The sequence below is a fragment of the Pituophis catenifer genome, unplaced genomic scaffold (assembly GCF_029215685.1).
Source record: "Pituophis catenifer annectens isolate HBS135680 unplaced genomic scaffold, rPitCat1.0.hap2 SCAF_7, whole genome shotgun sequence".
Lineage (NCBI taxonomy): Eukaryota > Metazoa > Chordata > Lepidosauria > Squamata > Colubridae > Pituophis > Pituophis catenifer.
Genome location: NW_027256887.1, coordinates 35,247,936 through 35,262,092, shown reverse-complemented (window position 1 = coordinate 35,262,092; position 14,157 = coordinate 35,247,936). Strand labels below are relative to the sequence as shown.

General features: G+C 43.2%; 1 protein-coding gene across 1 annotated transcript in view; it reads left to right on the top strand.

Annotated features, from left to right (window-relative positions):
• CNTN1 (contactin 1) overlaps window positions 1–14,157 on the top strand; it is a 372,977-nt gene that overhangs the window by 293,762 nt on the left and 65,058 nt on the right. Inside the window, exons 16-17 of the mRNA XM_070947941.1 lie at window positions 6,814–6,934; window positions 9,925–10,083. Of these exons, the coding sequence (XP_070804042.1) occupies window positions 6,814–6,934; window positions 9,925–10,083 (280 nt within the window). The remainder of the gene's footprint in view (window positions 1–6,813; window positions 6,935–9,924; window positions 10,084–14,157) is intronic.

The window sequence follows — 14,157 nt, the reverse complement described above, 5'->3', positions numbered from 1 at the left end:
GTGGGAGAGTACCAGTTATCCATCCCCTGTCATGGACTGATCATCATCTCCTGCAGGTAGGCTTCCTGAATGCCAACCCCTCCCCCCCAGCTGGGATGCGGGACCGACCATCTGGTTCCGCCCCAGGTGCCTGATGGACCCAGAGAGGTTCCAGACGGAGCTTGGGACAATACCTGTCTCTCTCTCTCCCATGACCCGGTCGAGGCTCTGGTGGATGCCTGGGAAAAGGGAGCCCCCGAGGCACTCGACCGTGTCGTGCCTTTGCAGCCTCTGACTCGACGCAGATCCTGGTTGGCTCCTTGGTTTACGGAGGAGCTCCAGGAGATGAAGCGTCGTAGGAGAGGCCTAGAGAGCGGTTGGAAAGCCAGCCATTCCGTTCTCAGTTGAGATCGTTTACACGATCCTATCTGGTGGCGATAGAGGCGGTGAAGCGAGCATACTTCTCCGCCCTCATCGCGTCCGCAGATAATCGCCTGGCCGCCCTGTTCAGGGTGTCCCGCTCCCTCCTAAATCAGAGGGCGGGAGACAACCCTTTGCAGGGACGTGCCGAGGAGTTTAGTCAGCATCTGCTGGATAAAATCACTCGGATTCGGGACGGCTTGAACTCTGACTGGGCAGGGTCTGACGGTGAGGAGGCAGCTGGTCTTGTGATTTGGGAAGAGTTCGATCCTGTCACCCCTGAGGAAGTGGACAGGATCATGGGAAGGTTGAGTGCCATCACGTGTGTACTGGACCCGTGTCCCTCCTGGCTAGCTTATGCGGCCCGTGAGGTGACACGTGATTTGATCCAGTCAGTAATAATGGCATCCTTGGATGAGGGGATCTCCCACCCTGAAAGAGGCGGTGGTGAGACCCTCCTCAAGAAACCTGCCTTGGATATTGGATAACTTTTGTCCGGTCTCCAACCTTCGCTTTGTAGCAAAGGTTGTTGAGAGCGTGGTGGCACGGCAGCTCCCATTGGCCCTGGAGAATACAGACTACCTGGATCCGTACCAATCGGGGTTCAGGCCAGGGTACAGCATGGAGACAGCATTGGACACACTGGTGAATGATCTTTGAAGGGCTCGGGACAGGGGACATTCCTCTGTTCTGGTCCTCTTCGATCTTTCAGTGACATTTGATACCATCAACCATGGTATCTTGCTGCGACGGCTCGAGGGGTTGGGAGTGGGAGGCACCGTTCTACGGTGGTTCTCCTCCTATCTCTCGGGCTGTATGCAAGCGGTGTTGACAGGGGGGCAGAGGTCGGCTATGAGGCCCCTCACTTGTGGGGTGCCCCAGGGGTCAGTTCTCTCACCTCTCCTGTTCAACATCTATATGAAGCCGCTTGGGAAGATCATCCGTGGTTTGGGGTGCGGTATCATCAGATGATCCCCAGCTTTTTATATCTACCCCAAACCAGCCCAGTGATGTCCTCGACGTGATGTCCCATTGCCTGGAAGCGGTATGGACCTGGATGGGGAGGAACAGGCTTCGACTTAACCCTGCCAAGACCGAGTGGCTGTGGGTACCGGCATCTTGTTCCGATCGAGATGTTCCACTGTTGACCATCGGGGGTGAGGTGTTACCCCCTGTGGATAGGGCCCGCAACCTGGGAGTCCTGGATTCACGGTTGTCTCTGGAAGACCATGTGACGACTGTGACCAGGGGGGGCATTTGCCCAGGTTTGCCTTGTGCAACAGTTTTGTCCTTACTTGGACCAAGATGCCCTACGCACTGTTACTCATGCGCTGATCACCTCCCGTCTTGACTACTGCAACGCTCTCTACCTAGGGCTGCCCTTGAAGACCACTCGAAGGCTTCAGCTGGTGCAAAATGCAGCCATGCAGGTTGTGATGGGAGCGTCCCAACACTCCCATGTTACACCCCTCCTGCGCGGCTTGCATTGGTTACCGGTTGCCCTTCGGGTGAGGTTCAAGGTGCTGGTTATCACCTATAAAGCCTTTCATAGGCTAGGCCCGGGATACCTGTCGGACCCCCTGCAGCCAGCGACAATCCCCAATCGCCCGGTGCGTTCCCACAGACAGGGCCTCCTCAGGGTGCCATTGGCCAGACAGTGTCGGCTGGTGAACCCCAGGGAGAGAGCTTTCTCTGTGGGCGCACCCACCCTCTGGAACCAACTTCCGTTGGAGCTCCTGATGGCCCCTGACCTTCGCTCGTTCCGCCGCGAGTTGACGACCTGGTTGTTCCGTAGCCTGGGGTTAATGAATTTTAAACTGTTTTAAACTGGGTTTTAACTCTATATCGTTTTAATAGGAATCATGCATTTTACTGTTGTGAGCCGCCCTGAGTCCTCAGAGATAGGGCGGCATATAAATTGCATTAAATAAATAAATAAATAAATAAATAAATAAATAAATAAATAAATAAATAAACTTGTGTCACCTCGCCTGCCACCATCTTCGGGCTGCTGAGCGCCAGCCTGCAGGCCCTGTTCCTGGCTGCCTTTAGCCTCTACCTCACCTGTGGCTGCTGCCTCACCTTCTGCCTGGCCTGGCCTGCTGCTAAGCCCCAGATGCTACCCAGCAGCCTCCACTGGGCGCTGACCTAGCATGAGAAGCAGACCATGGTCCACAGCCAGTCTGACTATCTCCTGTTGAAGCTGTCCCAGGCACCCCGCAGGCCAGGCAGTGCACCCCTGCCCTGCCCTGAATGGCTTCAGCAGGTGTCTGGCAGGCGGAGGGAGGCAGCTCAACCCAACCACGTCACCTGCCTCACCTCGTCATCCTTGCCAGGTGGAAGGAGAGGCAATGGCAGTCACCAGCAACAGAACAGCCACAAGATGCACCTAGATACATCCACATTACACCAATTCTCCGCGAGCTGCACTGGCTCCCTATTGGTCTCCGGGCATAATTCAAGGTATTGGTTATTACCTTTAAAGCCCTACATGGCTCAGAGCCAGGTTATCTTCAAGACCGCCTTCTACCACATAGCTCCCAGCGACCGGTAAGATCCCACAGAGTTGGTCTCCTCTGGGTCCCGTCAGCTAAACAAAGCCAGCTGGCGGGCCCGTGGGGGAGGGCCTTCTCTGTGGCTGCCCCAGCTCTCTGGAACCAGTTACCTCCTGAGGTCCAGACCACTCCCACTCTATTGGCCTTCTGAAAAGCGGTGAAGACCTGGCTTTTCCGGCAGGCCTGGGGCCGTTGATCTCACTGTTGCGATCTTGTGAGATCCGGACATGAATGTTGTGAATGGGTTTTAATGTTTTAATTTTTAAATGTTTTTATAATTTTTTTTAAAATGCATTGTAAGCTGCCCTGAGAAAGGCGGCATATAAATTGAACTAATAATAATAATAATAATAATAATAATAATAATAATAATAATAATAATAATAATAATTGAAGTAGAGGCCGGAAGGCGGCCAGGTGCAGCCCCACGTCTGCCTCACATAGCTGGCATGAGAGCTGCAGCGCCCACCGGAGCATGCCCCAAAGAGCCTGAAGAGTGCCTGGCTCAGCCCATAGCCCAAAACCTGCAGCAAGTAAGCATGCAGGCTGGCACTCAGCAGCCCAAGTCAGCAGTGGCCAAGGCAGTGTGGCCAGCATGGCTCCACCAGCAGGCACTGGCAAAGGGGCCCTGGCCAGCCGGCAGCCAGCGGGACACTCCGGAAGTCATAGATCTGAACTGATTCGCCCTATGCCAGGCAGAAGCAGCCCAGTAGGATGGCCGAGAGCAGTACAGCCAGGAGGGTGAAGAGACCCTGTGAGGCCAGCAGTAGCATGGGTAGCTGCTCGGCAGTCAACATGGTGGCCTCTGCAGCCAAAAAGTATCCCAGCAGCAGCAGGGCCAGCAGGCAGGGCGGGTAGAGGCCAGGTGCACCAAGAACTTGGTCCATGGGCACCACGAGAGCAGCAGGGTGGTGGTCAGAGCTGAGCTCAGGCAGGTTGTGCAGCAGCCACACAGCCAGTACAGGGAGCTGCTCCCACTGCCACTCATCAGCCTTGCCAAAGAACAGCCCCCAGCAGCAGCAGGTGCAACAGGCCCAGCAGCCGGGCCTCAGGGCCATCCAGGCAGCAACCGGGGCTTCTGAAATCAATCTGGGGAAGAACAGATGACTGAGGAGGCACTTTCTTCCCTTTCAGACCCTTCTGTAGTTGCCGAAAGAGCCAAGCGGCAAATGTTCAGGGAGAAAAGAAGGTAAGGGAGGGTAAAGAAATCCTCCTCCCCCCACAGGTGAACACGAGCAACATTGAGCTGGCCACACACACACACATTACTAATGTAAATGCGTCCATCTGGCTGACAATTTTAGCTGGATCTTATTTTTTGGGTAGGGTTTATATTACGAGCAGTCTGAAATCATAGTAGGGCTTATTTTCTGGTTGGGTCTTATTTTCAGGGAAACACGGTATGTGTGTTCATATAAACCACTGGGAGTCTATGTGGAACCAGCATATACAAATAGCATAAATTATTAACTGAGAATCAATCTGTATATTAATTAATGTGCAACTGTTTATTTTCTGTTCTTGGGGTTGTCCAATTTTCAGGACTATACATAGAAGGTATCCCTTCTTTTCAACCACTTTTTTTTTTTTTTTTTGAAAAATCACTTCCCCATTTAACTCAACAGTAAAAGAAAGATAGAAAGCTTCCATTGGACCAGCTGAAGCATTTTTCCTGACTACAGTGATCATGGGGAGAGAGTCCATTTTTGGAAATGAACATTAAAATATTAATTCCATCTGCACAGTGGTTACAGTGCAGATTTGAACCTAAGCTTAGACCTTGGGCAGGCATATTTATTGTGATGGAATTTCAAGGGGTGGGTGGGTTGCAACATGTCTGCTGGACTTATGATAAGAACTAGAATTTCCTAATACAGGAAAATAAATTATAATATAGAACATACTGTATATTATCCTACAGAATTGAGATTAGTTTTTGATTAATACGTTAAATTAGTTTTTGATTCATACATCCATATGACTCACCTAGTTACACAATGGTTCATACATTTTTTTCTCTTTTAATTTATTCCTATATGTTAGGAATAAATGATAGTTCTTCAGAACTATCATATGGAAATAAATTAAAAGAGGAAAAAAACACATCATATTGTGTGTTTAGAATTCTGCATGAACAATTACCACTGGATCATCTGACTATTATGACATTCTTGCGAAATGGAAACTTGACAGATTACTTACTATCCTCCTGCGTAAATATTCTCTGTTGATTTCTTCAAAAGCCCATCCAAGCCCAAAGACTCCAGGGCTGGATTTTCCTATGCAAAAATAATAGAAAATTTAGTTATAAAAACTTTTGAAACAACCACAGTTGTGAAGTTTGGAAGAGGTCATCATATGTACTCTTGCCTTAGAACAGGGGTGTCAAACTCACATCATCACAGCAGTATCACGTGACGTATCAGGACTTTTTTCCCCTTTGCTATACGGGCATGGCCGTGGCCAGTGAGTGATGCATCTGGCCAATGGGCTGGAAGTTTGACACCCCTGCCATAGAGGATAAGCTGTTCCAAAGGAGGAAAACTCCCATAGAGAATTTTTATTTTTTTTAAATACATGGCTTGAGCCAAACAACCTTCAAACCTTGCTCCTTAAGCAAGGGTGTTCTCCCTTGAAACAGCAGATCTGAAGTGCTGCATTGCTTTACTTTGTATTCTCCAGCTGTCTCTCCCAATGTATCTAATGGATGCCCAGAAACTTCTTTTAATGCTTCAGATCAGGTACTCAGAATACCAGTATCAGAATTGCTCATGTTTTTATCTGTGCATTTTGATTTTAAAAAAATAAATGCATTGGGAAAATGTTTGATGTATATCATGAACCTTTACTTAATGAGGAACACTGGCTTGACTTGAACACCATAACTGGAAAACATAGTCTGATTTAAATATAGTGCCAAACAGAACATGGTTGCCTCATGAATGAACATTTATATTCTGGACATGGTAGATTACTGAGGTAACTTCACTTTTTACTGTTGAAAAACATTAAGACTCCTTGTGTTAAAGGTTTTTTAAAAATGTGCTCCAAAAATCATTTTTGTATTCTTTTCTAATGCTTCAATAAACACATTTTAAATGAACATTGTAATAACCCCAGAAGATCTTTTATTTTCCTGTTCCTCACTAGGATCCTGAATACCTTGAAATAAATGAATAATCTGGAATGAATTAAGAATAAGCAAAAAATTAACTATTCCAGAATAATAGTTAAAATATGCTTTATTTTGCCACATTTCTAAATATTCTTTTATATATATGTGAATGTGATTGAGGACCTTATTAAAATGCATATTTAAGCAATATATTTTGGGGCAATCTATAATTTTTATATGGCTATGAATTATAAATGTTGATTACTCTGTTTCCAAATATTGGATGGTCAGTATTGGATTTAAGGTTACTTCCATACATTTAAGTAGATTGTAATTGAGAGACAGCTACAGAAATAAAACTTTAACTATGTCAGTATGTTCCTTGCAGCAAGTAATACAAATACTAAAGCTTGGTATTCTGCAAAAAAGGGGAGATAATGATTTTAAAAGCCATTTTATTGTTCATAATACAAATTATTATATTGATACATAATATCAATTTATGTTGTAAGATTAAATATTGCTGACTTTGAAAGTGATATCTGATTTCACAATTTTTAATGTGTATCTTAAATACAATATAATTAATTGATATCAGGGATATTTATATTGTTTTTAAGAGCCATAGGCAGTTCAGAAATAGATGTCTTATTCATTTTACTGATTTATTTTTAGGAGTATTTTGACTTCTATATGAAATTTAAATTTAAAGGACTGTTACAGATTTTTTTTTCTGATTTGTAGATAAAAGACAATGGTGAACTTATTGTCAAGAATGCTCAGTTGCGACATGCTGGAAGATACACTTGTGTTGCTCAGACAATTGTTGATAATTCCACAGCTTCAGCTGATCTTGTTGTGAGAGGTAAAATATTTTCTTGATTTTTTAAAATTAAGCTATTCCCACATTATTCATTATAACACTATCACATAAAGTTGGGGTGGGTGGGAGGGTGTACAGGATTTCCAACAGGAATTAACATATAAGAATCAGATCCTGTTCCCAGAATTAATCATCCCTAGAAATATGACAAAGGGAAGCAATTATATTTCACTTTCCAACTTCCAATAATTTGGAAAGAACTTTGAACATTTATTCCAGTTCTATTTCAAGAGAAAGATCTGATGGACTAAAGACAGCTCTACAAAAATCAGAGTCAGCAACTGAGGTGGAATGAAGAACTGGCGAGTAGATCATCTCTGATAATTCTACTCCAGAAAAAGAGGACTTGATATCACCTACAAGTATTCCAGATAGCTGCCCTCACAAAGACAATAAGACAGCAGCCAAGTTTAGAACTCGGGGAGATGAGGAAATAGCCATCTTGTTCAAACCATGGTTAGCATCCTTGAAAGGACACTAACTTTGCATACTTCTTTTAATAACTTTTTAAAACTGAAACTCTTGTAAAATTATTAGAAAGTTTTAGATCCACACATTTTAGGTAAAGGTAAAGGTTCCCTCGCAGATCTAGGACATATCTGCGAGGGGAACCTTTACCTTTACCTGTGTCATTCCTAGTCATTCCCTACTCTAGGGGGCAATGCTCATCTCCATTTCAAAGCCGAAGAGCCAGCACTGTCCGAAGATGTCTCCGTGGTCATGTGGCCAGCATGACCAAACACCAAAGGCGCACAGAATGCTGTTACCTTCCCACCAAAGGTGGTCCCTATTTTTCTACTTGCATTTTTTTTAAAGGATAAGTTTTTGTTATTAATTAAAACAGTCTACCGATGTGATAGCTTTAAGAGCAAGTCGTAAGACTTGATTGATGTTTTTCTGTTTTGTATGTTGTATTGTTGTATCTACTTGCATTTTTTACGTGCTTTCAAACTGCTAGGTTGGCAGAAGCTGGGACAAGTAACAGGAGCTCATCCCGTTACGCGGCCCTAGGGATTTGAACCACTGAACTGCCGACCTTTTGATCGACAAGCTCAGTGTGTTAGCCACTGAGCTACTGCGTCCCATCACACCACACATTTTACTTCACTGTTTTTTCAATCTTTAGTAAAGGAAAATGTTACTTACAAGTTTAAGAACTTTAAAAAATTTAGGAGCCGATAAGCAGCAAAAAAGTTATCTTTTAATTTCAAAAAGTAAAAAATGGACTAAGGATCCAAATAAATTTGATATAAGATTCTGGATTTAATTGTAAAAAATTCCTCCTATGGGAAAATGCTTTTGTTTTGAATTTTCTTTAATGACAGCTAAAATGAAAATTTAAAAATCAGAGAATAGAGAGAACTAAATATCACAACTACAAAAATTACAAAGAACTCATAAACTCTACAATTACAGAATGAAGCAAAATATTTTAACATTGGACATATTGATTAATATTTTTGAACAACAACTCAGAAGTTAATTTTAATAGTGCCCACAGAAACATCTGCTTCAATGGAAAGACTAAGTTTAAGAGATGTTATGGAAAGGGAACATATTCTACCTGACAAGAAAGTTGATTTACAGAAGATAGGCTACAAGAATGACATGGGAAAAGATGTTGCGCTGGACATTTAAAAGAAAGCATCTGATGTCTTAATATTTGAAGATGTCTTAATATTTGAAGGGATATACAAACAATAAATCGAGTGACTTACATAATTTTCCTGTAATGGATTTACAAAATAGGTTTATTAAAGTTTTGAAAAATTTTGTGAGAAGGGATAAACAAAAATGAAACTAAATCAAGTTCTAGGACATTATTTGAGTGGACTAAAGTTAAAGATCATTAGAAGAAAATATAGAAAGGAATATAAAACTGACATACCTGATCAAGGTTAAAATAGATATGTTGGTATCTCTGGTAACCCTTAATGGATTTTTCCTGATCAGGAATGAAACACTGAGGCTGTAAGGATTTGTTTATAGATAAGAGATGGGATTCAAGAAAAAGAGATCATATTCTGCATTTTAAGACAGCGGTCTCCAACCTGACCTGGCGTGGGATGGGCGTGGGAGTGGCAGGCAGATGTGCATGCACAGCTGCATTGGTATGAGTGGCTGGCATGCGCGCCCTCCACTCGTGCCAATGGAACGTGCAAGAGGAGTGCGCTTGCGCTCATGCATGAAGCTCTACTCGCAAGAGCAAAGGGCACTTGCACTTGCACATGAAGTCTCCATTTGCACGAGCGAAGGGTGCTTGAGAGGAGGGCACTTGAGCTTGCGTGCGAAGTTCAACCCAGGCGAAGCTCCCCTCATGCAAGCAGAGAGTGCTCATGTGTGATGCTTCATTCCCATGAATGAAGCTTCGCCACGAGAACCTTAAGCTCAAGCTTCCTCTGTTCTTGCGAGGTGAACTTCGCACGCGAGCACAAATGCCTGCCACTCATGCTCACCATTCATGCCAGTGGAGCTTTGTGCACGAGCGCAAGCACCCTCTGCTTGCATGCGAAGCTCCATTTGCATGAGTAGAGGGTGCGCGCATGCGCCACTCACACCAATGGAGATTTGCACACGCATGCCTGCCATTCACATACCGCCCCCACTGTCTGCTCGCACCAGTGTATGAGATTTGTATGAGACCAAAACTATGATGTTACTTTATAAAATACCCTTTCCAATTTAGTATTCCCTATTTTTATTTATTTATATTTATTTATTTAGTTTTTATTTATTTTATTTATTTATTTATTTAGTATTTAATATTTATTTAGTATATTTTGTATTCCCAACATTTCATTTGGCCATCTTACCTGAGATTTTGCAGATTAAATTTTAATATGTGAGAATAGTAGATTACAGAAAGTTGTAATGAAATAATTTAACTCAGGTAAATATGATGATACAGTTTAAAACATTGGTTCACTTTTTGACAAGATTATGTCATAATTTTTCATGGAAATATTTTTCAGGTCCCCCAGGACCCCCTGGTGGACTCAAAGTAGAAGACATTAAAAATACATCTGTAATTCTTACATGGAGCCGTGGGATAGAAAATCATAGTCCTATATCAAATTACACTATTCAGTCAAGGACTTTTTTGTCCGAGTATTGGAAAGACATGAAAACAGGTAAGAATCTTATAAAAATATTAGCTTGGAGCCTAAATAATAAACTAACATTCTTGATATAGTTTCATTTAGCAGAACACTGTTTTAATTATTCCTGATAATGTGTTACAACAGGGGTCCTCAAACTTTTTAAACAGGGGGCCAATTCACAGTCCCTCAGACTGTTGGGGGCCCGAACTGGCTGGGTGGGCGTGGCTAGGTGGTCATGTGGTTGGGTGGGCGTGGCCAATTTAACTGTCCATTTTATGCCTTTCTCCTTCCTAAGATGTTCTTATTCAAGCCAAGGAATTATTATTATACCTCTTATTATTTACTTAATAAGATCCACCCCCCAAAGGGAAAAAGAGCACAAACTTTCTTGCCACTTGCCTAACTACATTATAAGAGCCTTGGTAGTACAGTGGTCTAAAGCACCCTGTTATTAAGACCAGCTGCCTGCAATTACTGCAGGTTCGAATCTCGCCAGGCTCAAGGTTGACTCAGCCTTCTATCCTTTCTAAGGTAGGTAAATTGAGGACCCAGTTGTGGGGGCAATAAGCTGACTTTGTATAAATATACAAAAGGATGAAGGCTATTGCTTAGCGCATTGTAAGCCGCCCTGAGTCTCCGGAGAAGGGCAGCATATAAATCAAATTAAAAAAAAAAAAAAACAGTTGCTTCAGGCTCCTTAAAATAGTCCATTGAAAAAGGAATAAAACAAACAGGATTTCATTCAAAATAACTCCTGATCATGTTTCAGATGACCACACAATAAACAAGACTGAGAACTGCAGCAATTAAGACTGCAACTAAAACCCCCAAGATGGGCATTGAGAGACATTGGAAGCAGGCAGAAGGCGAGAATCAACACAACACCCCACCCCCCCAAGCATCCAATTGTGAATTAAGGAGGGATAATGGTCCCTCAGACTGTTGGAGGCCGGACTATAGTTTGAAACAAACATAAACAAACTTATATGAACATTGCACATATCTTTATTTGTAGTGCAAAAAAAGTTAAATAATACAATATTTAAAATGAAGAATGATTTTAACCAACAAAAATATACTAATTCAATGGGAAGTGTGGGCCTACTTTTGGCTGATGAGAAAGTCAATGTCCGGTTCCATATTTATCACTGCCAGTCGTAACAAGTGATGCAAATATTCATCAAATTGTCCCCCATTTCTTCAATCCTTCTTGTGATTGTAGGTCCTGAAAGACTCACTGTACTAAACAAATCAGCCTTCTCTGGACACATCTCTTTGGTAACAGAAAGAAGGCATTCTTTAACAAATTCTCCCTCTACAATTGGCAACTTGAAAACTTGCTTGCAGTGATGACATATTTACCTGCTTCTGCTTCACAAAAGCATTTTGCTGCATTGTCAATCCATTTTTCAGTTTTAATATTTTTTTAATATTTTTATCTTTTCTTGCTTGTCCGACCAAACAATCATATTTGTCTTTATGTCGAATCTCGCCTTGACTACTGTAACGCTCTCTACATGGGGCTCCCCTTGAAGAGCACCCGGAGGCTCCAGCTGGTCCAGAATGCAGCAGCGCGGGTAGTGATGGGAGCAACATGGCGCTCCCATGTAACACCACTCCTGCGCGAGCTGCACTGGCTCCCGGTGGTCTTCCGGGTGCGCTTCAAGGTGTTGGTTATCACCTTTAAAGCGCTCCATGGCATAGGGCCTAGCTATCTCCGAGACCGCCTGCTGCTACCGATGACCTCCCATCGACCCGTGCGCTCCCACAGAGAGGGCCTCCTCAGGGTGCCATCAGCCAAACAATGTAGGCTGGTGGCCCCCAGGGGGAGGGCTTTCTCTGTGGGGGCTCCCACCCTCTGGAATCAGTTGCCCACGGAGATAAGAAGAATCCAGGACCTCAATGCCTTCCGTCGTTCCCTGAAAACCTATCTTTTTCAGCAAGCCGGGTTGGCTTAAGAAGAAATTTTTAAAATTTTTAAATCCTTTTAATTAGTCTGCGATTTTAATTTTTTGGGCCAAATTTTATATATATTTTTAAATGTTTTAATATTTGTATTCTATGTTTTTTATCTTGGCTGTACACCGCCCTGAGTCCTCAGGGAGAAGGGCGGTATATAAATTCGAAATTAAATTAAATTAAATTAAATAGTGTCGACGCAAATTGTATTCCTTGAACACAGTCACTAAATCCTGGCATATCAGACAAACAGCTTTTTCTTTGTACTTCACGAAAAAGTAATCGTAAATCCACTGTTCTTTGAAGATCCTGCACTCAGAGTCAATTTTTCTTTTCTTTGACATGTTTCCTAGGGATGCAAAATTGCTATTAGTAAGATACCAATAAATACAGAGCTACAAAAAATAGGGATCACTATAGCACAGAAGTAATGACAGGCTGAGAGAATGCCCCTCCCCTCCCTTCTCCTCTCTATGGTCCCACCTGGTTCCTTCCCCTTTGGTTCCAGCCAAAGCCTTTGGGGCTCTTTGCAAGCAGCAGCAGCAGGACCTGTGAATACCTGCCAACAGGGGAGGCAGCCAGGGAAGGAATAGGAGACCAGACTACTTTTTTTTAATTATTTGGGATTACAAGACTAAAGGTCTTTTAAGCCTGAAGGAGAATTCAAACTGATTTGTTTTTTGCCACACTTGTGCCTGTGTATCCACACACATGAAAGCTACCAAAATTGTTCAGCAACCGATTTAGTGGATGTACTTTATGTATTGCAAAATCAAAGCAGTGGGTGAATTATAAGGCATTATAATGGTGTTGCTTTTGAATTAATGTTAGCCAACTTCAGCTGATTTTGAAAAAGCTAGGAGACATGGAGACATATCCCCCACCCACCCACTTTAAAAGTGCTACTTTACAAGCAGCCCCTCCCCTACTTAAACACTGGCCCTGGTTCACATGGCTGTGAAAAAGGCTTTTAATTTAAAGCAGCCAGTTTCCAAGCTAGGAGAAGGCAAGAAAAAAATCCCCATTCCAACTGTGAAAAAGATCCTGTTTACATTGCTTTCAAAGGCTTTTAATTTAAAGCAGCCCGTTTCCAAGCTAGGAGAAGACAAGAAAAAAATCCCCATTCCAACTGTGAAAAAGTTCCGTTTACATTGCTTTCAAAGGCTTTTAATTTAAGGCAGTACTTTTTAAAGCTTTTCATATCATCCCTCACTGGCCCTCCCCCACACCCTTCGGCCTTACCTTCGGCAGCAGCTGTGTGATCAGAAGTGCAGCTCAACCGGTGAAAGAAGTGTGGCTGGAGTGGATGCTCACTGGAAATAAAGCCGAGAATAAGGGAGCGGGGTTTAATCCCACCACTCCACGAGCCGGATGCTTTGCATTGGCGGGCCGTATCTGGCCCGCGGGCCGTAGTTTGAGGATCCCTGTGTTACAAACTAGAAACAACAAAATGAATGAGTTTATATAGATAGTGTGGGAAGAAATATCCATCTGGTTCAGTTCCAAGCCAGGAGAAAGGCACGGGAGACAAAATGGAGGTTGATTGGGAAGAGGGTTCATTTATTGATGAAGCAGAACCACCATGTGATTCTGGGCAGCTGACTACATGAAGTTGAGAGTGAGGGGTTTTTATACCTTCTTGTGGGCTTTGCACTTGAGCTTCCTGTTCCTGTGCAAGAACATGTACTTTATTGGCTGTTGTCAGACTCCCATTAGGCCATGTAGGGGTTATAGCTGGCTCTATAGGTTGTCTGAGTTAAGTTTGGTTGAAGTTTCTGAGAGTGATGCAATGTCCTTAGGAGATTGTGCAATGTAGTGAGCTTTGTGTTTTAGTGGGTTAATCCTATTATGTCCTCAAGGGTCATATCTTAATCCCTTCACCCTGGAGTGGAAGGTCTTTTGTTTTGTAGATAGGCTGGTCCAGTCTTTTTTAATGAGCACAAAATATCTGCTGGGGGCAAGATGCTGGGCCTCTGAGTTTTTGTCTCCCTTAAGTTTTTTTATTTCTCTTTTAGCTGAAATATTTTATCCTGACTTTTTAAAAAAAATATTTCCCAAAATATTTCATTCTTCTAGGAGAGTAGGTGGCTTCCCACAGTAGTATTTGCCTTTTTGGCAAACCTGTAGGCTCAATAATCATCTAAC